At 40.1% G+C, this 11,679-nt stretch overlaps 1 protein-coding gene across 2 annotated transcripts; it reads right to left on the bottom strand.

Moving 5' to 3' along the window:
• Positions 1-1,004: 1,004 nt before the first annotated feature.
• cstf1 (cleavage stimulation factor, 3' pre-RNA, subunit 1) lies at positions 1,005-11,679 on the bottom strand. Of its 2 annotated transcripts, XM_053315100.1 has the most exons (6): positions 11,640-11,679; positions 11,099-11,319; positions 10,444-10,721; positions 10,160-10,357; positions 9,614-10,004; positions 1,005-1,750 (listed from the first exon to the last, which is right to left on the bottom strand). In XM_053315100.1, exons 2-6 carry the CDS (start codon positions 11,265-11,267, stop codon positions 1,491-1,493), a joined length of 1,296 nt encoding a protein of 431 aa, XP_053171075.1. In that variant the 5' UTR covers positions 11,268-11,319; positions 11,640-11,679; the 3' UTR covers positions 1,005-1,490. The 2 variants fall into 2 exon arrangements, with proteins under 2 accessions (XP_053171075.1, XP_053171074.1); XM_053315099.1 differs by having other exon boundaries at positions 11,099-11,654.

Here is an 11,679-nt window from a genome sequence, read left to right as displayed (position 1 = left end):
TTTGCAGAGGCTCAGTTTTCAGTGAACCATCTCAACTTGTGCCAGTGTGTGTGTGTGTGTGTGTGTGTGTGTGTGTGTGTGTGTGTGTGTGTGTAAAAAGGGGATTTAGTCCTCCTGTGTGTCTCACAAGCATATTGTCTGAGCTGTCACTGAGAAGCAGACTGTTTTACACTGTGGGGCGGAGAAATCCAGCTCCATGTCATTGACTGAGCCGCTGTCCTGCAACCTCATTGGTACAAAGATTACCCCCCCCCCTCACCCCCCCCTCTCTCTCTCTCCTCCTCCCTCCCTCTTTCTGCAGCTGCCCTATACCTCACCATTCTATTTTTTCTACCTTACTAAATTTCACACCCTCCCCTTCATCTTTCTAATAAAGCAGAAGTACATCCTTTTCTTCATTTTCCAAATAACCAACTGAGGGACTTTTTTCTTTTTGGTCATTATTTGGGTTTTTTTGCTTCCTACTTTATGAATTTGACTAATTCCTCTGCGTGTGTGACAGATTTATAACGCACGTTTGGGGGGTTTTGGGAGGGGAGGGGGGTAGTGGTGAAGTTTGTTTGAAGCATAAATTCTTGCGCCTCTGCTCGTTGTTGTCTGGACGACACACACACGCACACACACACAAACACACAGCAGCAGCGTCTGGGAGAGTTGGGGTGAGGGGGGTTAGGGAATGCAAGGAGGGGGGGGGTGTGATGGGGCACCGTGACCTTCCAGTCTGAGGGTGCGGGCCAGAGTCGAGAAGGAAAACTTAGGAGCTTTGGTTGCTTTTCTGTTATTTTTTCTTTTTTCTTTTACATGTTTTGGGAAGGTCCCTGAATGCAACAAAGTCTATGAAGAGGAAACTGATCTCATTTCTAATCTATATATATGATCATAACACTGGGTGTGTGTGTGTGTGTTGCAACAATTTCTTAAAGTATCTACAGGATATTACCATAGTTATGGCTTCTGAGGGGAGTTTTCACCTTTAAATACATGGAAGAGACTGTTTTTTTTCTTTTTTCATCTTTTAATAAAAATCTGAATTACAACAAATAACATACACAAAATATAAAAGTGGAAAAGACAACAAACCAACTGCAGTCAATTACGACAAAACGTATGAGAAATGTGTGTGTTACAACTCAACTTTTCAAAGCAGTGAGAGGAACCTTAGACTGAGTGCTGCATATCATTCACAGAGTGTAGTTCTTAGGAATAACGGACATCTGGGAGTTCGAGCTGCCCTCATTCTTTACTCTTTAAATTGGTGCGATGGAAAACTCTTTCTACAGATGAGTCTCACAAACTCCGCTGCACAAATTTTCAAAGTAAACACAAAGTGAAGAATGCTGCAGATCAGACGGTGATGACTTCAGTGAGGTCATGGAAGGCTGTCCTGCATCCTGTTTGCTTCTCTCTCTTTGGGAGACGTTAAGGTGGGGCGGGAGGAGGATCGGAGGGTGGAGAAAAGAGAGAGAGAGAGAGTGAGTGGAGGACGTGTCTCAGTCTGTGGTGGTGCGTCGGTACCAGAAGCGGGCCCTGAAGTCGTCGCTGCAGGTCATGAAGCCGGGGTTGGTGGGTGAGTGGACGATGCAGCGGACGATGTTGTTGTGGCCCAGGGACAGCAGGTTCTTCCTCTCAGCCGTGCGCGAGTCCCAGCAGCACAGGCTGATGGTGCGCTCGTCCGGCAGCAGCACGTAGTCCTCCGTGTGGTTGAACACTCCCTGTGTGCGGTGCATCTGACGACCGCTCAGACCCGCACCTGTAAACAAGGTTACGTCACCTCTGTCAGCATCATACAGTCAACAGTATTCATTCATGTTTCATTAAATTAATTAAGGCAGGGCGATAAGTGAGAAATGTATCAAAACTGACATCATCGATTTGTCTAGGACTCTTCTCCTCGGGTCAATTTTGACCCTCAAAAACGAGGTATAATTTCATTTAAATTAAGTCTATTAACCATCATTTTGAACAACATGTGAAAAACCTTTGGTGACAAGTTGGAATGAAATTGGATAAAAAGGTATAACCAGACCAGGCCAGCTCAATTTTGACCCAGTGGGACAAAATCTGACAACAGGAGGGTTAAATGGATTATTGAGGCAAACATCAACATCAGTCTCAAACATGTAACATATTTTTTATACGGATCACTAAAATGTGGTTATTCAAAATGTGTGAATAAAAACCACATGATTTGTTCAGTGTTCATATAATTTAACTGAATGCTTTTTAAAAAGGAAAGTAGTATATATTGAGTATTTCTGTCTTTACTTGAACGTAGGCAGAGGCTGACAGGAAACAGTGGGAGAGAAAGAGGAATGACATGTAGCTGAGGTTCCTTTCTAAAAGGTCAAACCAGGGATGTTGTAACTTGGTGGAATGAATATTAACCACCGCTCCCATACACCCACCAAACACCTTTTTAATACCAGGCTGAATTCATCACTAGTGTCACTATCGTCCGGCTCAAAACAACAATGAAAAAGCAATGAAGGTAACCTGGGGCCAGGTAAGTGGCATAAAAAATGGATGGATAGATGAACTGATTACACAATAATTCATTCATTCTATCTGTCCATTCTGAGTGGATGAGCTTCTGAGATGCTGGAGCTGCAGCAGTGGCTGTTTTTGCTGCTGAGTGATTGACTGCAACTCTGTTAAAAAAAAAAAAAAAAAAATCAGTGCCATCTGGTGGACAAACTGTGTAACAGCAGCAGAGTTTCTAAATAACTTGAAACTCATGCACTGCTATTTTTTGTTACGAATCAGCTGACTGATACAATATCTACATTTATCTAATATAACATAACATATATAAAATAATAACTAACTCTAATTAAAAGTCAGTCAGTGTGCATATATCACAACCAGCTTGCCCAACTTTGATCAAGAGTACAGCTGTGGAGATAGTTGCTTCCTACAAGTACTTGGGGACAGTGATAGATAAAAACCTGACTCATGATCTCAACACTTCAACAATCTGCAAAAAGGGCCTGCAGAGATTAGACTTTCTGCGCAGACTAAATTCTTTTAATGTTGACAAGACTTTAATGGTTTCATTTTATAAAGCTTTTATTGAGTTCATTTTAACGTTTTGCTTAATCTCGTTTTATGGAAACTTGTCAATAAAGCACAAAAATCCTCTGCAAAAAATTGTGCAAGATGCCAGTATGGTAATCGTCCTGCAGCAGCGTTCTCTCTCAGATCTCTGACAGGCTTGTTTTTAAAAAAGCACGGTCAATCTTGTCCAGCTCTGATCATCCACTTTTGGAAGAATTCATTCCTCTGCTGTCTGGACGGAGATTCAGGCTACCTCGAGCACCAACAAATAGGTTCAAATTTTCTTTTGTCCCACATGCTATCACAGTTAACCTGTACAAACCCTAAAAACAACATTTCTTATTTTTATTCGGATTGTAATTGTTCTTATCAAGTTGGTTGTGTTGTATGTCACTGTTTATTTATCTATTTATGGTTGTTATGTTAGTTGTTTTTTGTTACTGTCACTGCAAACCAAATTTCCCCTCGAGGGACAATAAAGCTCTGAAGTGAACTGCAGTGAAGGTCAGGTTAGCACTGTTCCACCTCACAGTTTTAAATGATGACATAAACCAATCCCAGTTCCCACTCCAACTCAAATAGAGAAAAGCTACTTAAATGTCAGAGAAATGTCAGCTAGGGGCTTCAGTTCACACTTTGACTACACTGAAACTATCACAAAGTAATATAAATATATTACTGCGGGAAAAAATCCAGGAGAAAGAAAAGAGGAAACGGGAGATTCATGCCAAACTCTTGCAGATTGCAGGGCCAACTGTAATGCTCAGGTGATTTCTGTCATGGTCATTCTTAAAAAGGTCTGGTTACCTCTCACCTCAAGATAGCACAATGAAAACAGGTTCTATGGGTGCCCACAAGTCTCACCTTTATACACATGTTCACTTGAAACTAATCTAGTGTATTCTAGATAATCTAGTAAAATAACTTGACAGCTTCGTGACACTTTACAGCCCCAAACCAGAGACCGAGATCATTCGGAGAATGTTTGGCTTTTCTAGGTTTACTGACAGTGGGGATTATTCTAGTAGTGCTCTTCGTCCAATCACTTAACTATCTTTGATCATTAACTGAGTCATCAAAAATGCAGCTACTTAAGAACATGACCATACTACTATTATAATATTCTGTGTCCTTCTGCACTCTTAACTTTCAACATTTAAAAAGGCGCCTAACTAAACACAATTTTGAGATCTCCTATCCCCCGTAGAAAAGACAAACAGGGGTCTCTAGGGCTGTTTCTACTGCAGGAACTTCTATTTATTACTTTGTGTAAAATATCTAATTCATGGAATGTGTCTATTTCAGTTCAAAACTAATAGACCTGATAAGTTCAATGATTTCAAGAAATGCCACATAATCATAACAATGACACCAGATGTTTCTATATTCTGCAGAAAATAATTTTCTTAAGAAATACCACAAGGAGGGAAATCACCTCCTTATCTGTTATCACTGTGATGCTGCGTTGCTTCTTCTTCTTTTCTGAGCTGCCTCTTACGTAATATTACCAACGAACAGTCAGATAAATGTAGTCTGCGTCACTGTGATGATGATGGAAGTAGGACTGTGTAATGCGTGTGAACAAGAACACCATCATGTCTGTGTATTCACTGTGAATAAGCGTTTTTTTTTTTTAATCATCATGACCACTTAAAATTCTACGTTCTGCTTTGTTGGACGGCATGAATTAATTCTTAGTAAGCAAACAGTTTAACTAGACACCTGCGACATTATGTCTGCACCTGTATTAAACTGCAACTGGTAATAACTGCAGCCTCTAGTCAATCTGAAAATCGTAGTTAACTTCAAGAGCTAAGTAACATGAACCATGGTGAAGCTGTTACCCGGGGTTACCACCAAGCGTGTACAACCCCACCGGGAGCGTTCCAGAAGTCCGGTGTAGTGTACTCAACAATCCACCTTTTAAATTAAGATGCACTGTTAATACAGTAATTACAGCAGCCTGGTCAACGACTGTCTTTTACCGCAATTACTGTAGTAACAGCATAACTAAATTTAAGATTTAGCTGATTTGATCATTTTCATTGATTTTTGAGCTTCTACAGTGGCTCTGTAGGTAACACATGCTCTCTATTTGTGTGTTTTATTCATGTTTAAATAAGATCTGGGGTCAACATGGGTTGTTTTATTATGAAAATTGACCAGATGCTCTATGCTGTTTCTGTGTCTGACTTCCTGTCCAGCTCAATCTTCTCTGTGGAGTTTGACTAGGCTTCAAAGCGTCTTCCGTTGTTAATAGATAATAATATTAATATTTATACCGCGGTGAGCACAGTGGAATCATAATCATTGACTAGAGCGGCAGCGATCGGCTTTGGAGGTGGAGCAGGAACGTGGTGCATCTGCGCCTGATGGATTCAAGGGGTTAGAGTGTCAGAGGCAGCTGGATCTGAGAGGAAATGAACTCATACCACACAGAAAATATAGTAACAGGTAAGACTGAAGAGAGTGAGATAGTTGGAATTGTATCACGTAACATAACACATCACTGTGTTGCAACATTTCCCGTTTAGCAACACAAACTACAAATGAACTATATTCTATGATGTTTAAAATGTCTTATTTAATATGTGGTCAACAACTGATATTCTGATGTTCTTAGTTTATAGCTTTACATGTGACATTTAATTGGTAAATAAGGTGTAAGTGGGATATTACCTAACAAGTGTGTACATTCAGTGACTAATGATTGTGCAGAACTGTGTTCAATCATGGGCTGTAAAACATGTTATTATCATCTCTTACATATTACACTGACATTTATACTGATGTTCATTGAAATATTTCGACTCTTTTTTTTGCTCCATAAATGGAATTAATGTTTAGATTGTAATGAATGTATGTAAACCCTGGCAGATGATGTAATACTGGAAATAAATACATGTCACATGACAATAAGCCAAATATTAAACTGAATTAATTATTAATCTACAGCATTTGTAGTTCAAGCATAAATCCATTTCCAGCCTCATCTCAACACTTTACAGCAGACTGCATAGAAAAGCACTAAAGAAGCACTTTGCTAGGAGACACTGCAGTATAATATAATCTTCACAGTTTTGGACACATTTATCTAGAATTAACCATCTTATCTTTTATGCCATAATTGGTGTAATTTTGTATATAGTAGACACTCCAACTGTATATTACTAAAGTATTATTTATTACTTATCTATACTTAACATTTACACTTCCTGCTGCTGCTTTGACACTTTGTTCAATTAAGTTTCTTATCTAATCTAACTTCCTGTTTTAAAACAACTACATGCTGCTGTTGTTATTGTCTACAGTTGATCACATAGTATCTGATACACTGTACTGTCATCTAAGCACTGCGCTGTTATTCACATTGGTTTTGTAATGTATACTGAACATCTTTGACACAAACATGAGTTCTCTCTTATCATAATTGAAACTGAAAGACGTTACAAGGACACGAGCCATTTATCGATGCTGTTTAACTGAGTAGTTTACGTGCTTCTGTACTTCCAACTTAGTGACACATCTTGTCTCTGACACATGGAGTCCTGTCAGCATCAGGAGTCACTTCCTCCAACTTCCATCTACATCACGGCAATAATTTAACATGATCGGTGTAACTGTGCTGAATCAGGAGCTTTGGTGTTTGGATTTAGGGTTGCAAAATTCCGGGAATTTTCAAACTTGGAAACTTTCCATGGGAATTAACGGGAATTAATGGGAATTAACGGGAATAAACCGGGAATTGACTAAACTGAAGGTATGTTCTTATTAGGGAACTTAAATATAGTTGTGTAAAATAATATTTTACCATAATCCTGACTAAAACAACCAGATATCAGGCAGTACAGTTGAATATCTATGCTATCTGAGACCACGCCCCCTGCATGCACTGTGCATTCCTCCATCACATGCACAGATGATTTCTACAATCCTAGACCACACTTTGGAGCCCAGAGCACACAACTTGAAGCCAGACTTTTGAGCCTGTGGTTTTGATGACATTATATGGTAATATATTTAGGGATATTTTGCTAAGTGCTATATTTAGCCTTATGGTGGAAAAAATAAAACTGGTCAAAACCAAATAAACCACAATTTATACAGTAAATATCACTTTAACAGACAGGAGTGGAACTTTGATGTTACTAGTTATATCATTTGCACCTAATAACAATAACTAATAGTATAGTAATAGTAAACATCTTGTATATTTTGAGTTGTATCTCCACCAGGATACATTGGACACCCCCCCCCCCCTCAGGGATGTGTAGCTTCACAGACACATTGTTGTATTTTTTCAGAGTTGTGTGTGAAACCATTAAGAATAATAACATTTAGTTGTTTTTTTATATTAAATTATAAATAATTGTATAATTTAATATAACTTCAACAGCTCAGGGACATCAAGCGACATTGTGCACATTTTTTATCATCAACTTAAAATAATGTTCAGTTTTCTAATGAAGGGGTGGACTTTTTTTTATCCAATTAATCAATCAAATGATGATACCTTTCCACTAAATTACCCTCAGTTGCCATAAATTCCCATTCAATTCCCATAAATTCCGATTTAATTCCCATAAATTCCCATAATTCCCTTAATTCCCATGGAAAGTTTCCAATTTGGAATATTTCCAAAATTCCCCAGCTTAACTTCCCATGGAAATTTACTGGAAACTTTCCGGAAATTTTCCACCCCTTTGCAACCGTATTTGGGTCACTTGTGACCACAGCTGTCATTTTAATGTTAAATATACATTACGTCAACACTGCATGTCTTCTACTGCTGTGTAAATACAAGTGACTCTGATCAGCAGATTTGTCATATTTAAGGAATCAGATCTCAGGGGCTGGGGCCAGAAAAACTTGACTGGGAGATCTAATCTGATCACATTCCTAACATGTGACCCCTCTATACTGTAAGCTCCTTGGTCTAGTCAGGGATGGATCTGTCTCAAATTTGCACACCATGTAATTGCAGTCAAATAAGTCACTGTAAAAAGCATCAAATGCAAATACAGCAGCAGCAGCAGCACAGTTATGTATATTACAGCATTGTTGGATTCTGCATTCAACAAACATCCAAATATACTTCAACAATCAGACTGGTTATTATAAGATAGGAAGTTATTCTGCCTACAACAACACCATGTGTCTCTCTTAAGTTGTATACACCTCTTTATGTTTTCATCATTCAGGAATTTTTCCAGATGAAATTCATTTTATGATTGGATGCCGCTGCCTGTGAGACTGTGAAGTGTCAGGACTTTGTAGTAAGTGTTTCCTGCTGTGACTTCACACATTCATTTGTTTTAAAAAGCCAGAACATTTGCACAAGTGGACAAAACATAACGGCAAGAACTGAAAATCAGATGGAAAAAAAGGGACTGATGTGGAGGAGGATAAGTCCAGAGAAGACTTGATGAATGTTCCAGGTGAGACAGAGACGACACTCAGATCAAAACACATGACGGCGAGTTCTGTGACATCACGCTCACACATGAACATGCACAAACCTTTTCAATTTAGCGCATACAGCACATGACAGAGGTAACTAAATCTACCACAACAGATCTCCTTCAAAGCATGTGGGCCTTAACACATCTCATTATCCAGCTGCTGAAAACGTGTTGAAGAGCTACAGACTGGATGTAACCAGTCTGTGATCACTGTGGGTCACAGAGCGGTGCAGCTATTAAATATATCTTATCATCATTTTAAAAGATGACAATTAAAATGAGGGGTAATAATAGATCATGATGAAAGTTTTACAACCCTGTCCGTCAAAATGACAGACAAAGATTTGAAGCTGACCTGTGATAAAGACATTAATGTGTGTGATCTTGAAGCAGCGACTTTCCTCTTTGTTTCTCTGGATGAATGTAACGACTCAGCATTAATGAACCGGCAGCACTTCAGTAGGTTCACCAGCTGATTTCAGCATAGCAAGGCCATGACCACACTGGACACCTTTATCTCTGCTGTGTGTGTGTGTGTGTGTGTGCTGCTGCCAGCCCTGTCTTTCTACATAGAGTTGGACTTTGATAACCAATAATAGAATGTTTCAGATCAGACCATCTCATTATACATTTTAATTATATTCAGTGAGACAGAATAAGATAGAAAGCAGAATGGGATCAGTTGTAGGAAATAAACTATATATGAGGTGAAAGCAGCTTTGTTTCTGATGGACATGTGTCTGGTTAGTTATTTCTGTGTCAGCCACATACACTCCTCACACAGGACGGGTTTTTTAAAATTATATTATCATTATTATTATTATTATTATTATTATTATTATTATTATTATTATTATTATTGTTATTATTATTATATTATTATATTGATTATATCCGCTAGTTAAACCCCTGCTAGCACCGCTCCAAGAGAAGAAAATCCCTACAGACCAAACTAAGTTCCTCAATAAACCTCCTAACTAACTTTTAGGAGGGAAACTGACACCAAATAAAGAAAATAACATCAAATCTCCATCCTCCACTATAATTGAAAATGTTAGCTCTGCTGTATCAGCAGTAAAAACAAACATCATCTTCACCTGTGTATTTGACCAGCGTCCTGCCCGTAGAGATCTCCCACAGTTTGACCACCGAGTCTTTGCCGCTGGACAGGATGTACTTGGAGTTCTTGGAGAAGATGGCGGAGCACACCTCGGCCCCGTCGTGGGCCTTGTCGAAGGTGGTCACGCAGCGGTTGGAGACGCCGTCCCACAGCTTGATGCTGCCGTCTTTGCTGCAGGTGACGTAGCTGTTGGCGCTGGGGTTGTAGGCGACACCGCTGATGGTGTCGGTGTGCTGGTCCAGCGGGTTGCACGATACGAAGCACTGGAAGGTGTTGACGTCGTAGAGGCGCAGCGTCGGGTGCTGCGTCCCCACCAGCAGGAAGTCGCCAGACGGGTGGAAAGAGATGGAGCGCAGCATCTCGGCTTCCTGTGAGGGAAGAGGTGAAGGCTGAGTACTGAAATGTGTCTAATGCCACAAACGTACATTTTTTAGTTTTAGATTTCATACAGGCGTCAACGCTTTCAATACAGCCAATTTGACTTAAACACAGAACAAATTGAAACCTGTGACAAAAATCTGACCTGTATATATTTAAAGGCTCTTTTTGCAGAGGGCTTTGAGTAGTCAAACAGTTTAAGGGTGTAATCTCTGGAGCCAGAGGCGAGAATCTGTTCAGTGGGGTGGAAAGCCAGGCAGGTGACTTCATCGACGTGGTCGTACAGTGTCCGAATCACAGGATGATTCTCCATGTTCTGCTGTGCCGTCTCGTTCATCATTACCTGACAAGACACAGAAACAGAAAGAAGTGTGAACATAGGCCTGCTGGGCTACAAACATCCTATTCAGCTTCTCAAACCTGCCTCACCTCGATGGGCATAGCGCTTTTAGCCAGCATGCGCTCAGTATCCAGGATCTTGATGGAAGCATCTGCAGAGCCAGTGGCGATCAGCTGGCCGTCGCGACTGTACGTGGCGACGCGACAAGGACCCTTGTGGGAGGTGACGTAACAGGTCTCGTACTCTGACGCCTCAGGAGACATGGTCTGGACATCGGCATCGAATTCCAGATCGATACCCACACCGGGTGCTACTGTATCTGAGCGTCCTATGGCGTACTGAACTGCACTGTCATCATTCTCCATCCCTGACAGAGGTGGTAAAGTTAAGAAAATATAAGGAACACAAGTCAATATAATACACACCAGTACACCACCACTTAGTACCTGTAGCTAATATAGTGGGAGACTGATTCTGATATTGCAAAACTGCCATCAAAAACAAACAGTGGCTACTTAAAGGAATCTAAAATATAAAACATCATTTGGTTTGTTTAACATTTGTTTTCCTACATGACTCCATGTGTATTATTTCATACTTATGACTTTAGTTATTCTACAATGTTTAAATTAGTGACAAAATAATGATAGAACATCCTTGAATGAGTCGGTGTATCTTAACTTTTGTCTGATGCTGTATATATACACACAGAATAATGCAGACATGAGGGAAAGCAGCTCTTACCAATCTTTGCCAGCTGCATGAGCTGCTCAGAGGGCGACACGACAGTCGGTGGTTTGACCTCACTGATGAGACTGTTGGCGATGTTGGTGTATCCATCATAAAGCAGCTGGCTTATGATGAGCCTATACAGGTGCTGTCGGTCCTTCAGAGTCGGTTTAGGACGATACATGTTGGGTCAATATGACCAGAACGGGGCCGTCAAATAGTGACAACTTATCTGACTGTAACAAAACACACAATGTCAACCGTTAACTAGTGTTTTCTGAGCTGAAAGTTTCACATACACACACGCCGTGAGCTGTGTCTGTACTAATGTCACCGCCAGCTACGAATGAATGGAACTTAGTGCTTAGCAGGGCTGCTAACAACGTTAGCTTTGTTGCTACAGTTCAGACAGAGCAAAAACAACAAGTTAAGCAACAATAACCTAAACGATTAGTTGAGTGTGTATTCTCTGCCACAGCTGCAGCATGCACAGCTTAACAACGCGAGCAGATATATTATTTTACGTTTTTAATTTACAAATATAAAGATATCTAACCCTCTCCAAAGTTCCGATGGCGCTTCTGGACCCTAACGTG

The sequence above is a fragment of the Scomber japonicus genome, chromosome 3 (assembly GCF_027409825.1).
Source record: "Scomber japonicus isolate fScoJap1 chromosome 3, fScoJap1.pri, whole genome shotgun sequence".
NCBI classification, from domain to species: Eukaryota; Metazoa; Chordata; class Actinopteri; order Scombriformes; family Scombridae; genus Scomber; species Scomber japonicus.
Note: the sequence above shows the minus strand (reverse complement) of the source record. Positions and strands in the feature narration are given on the sequence as shown.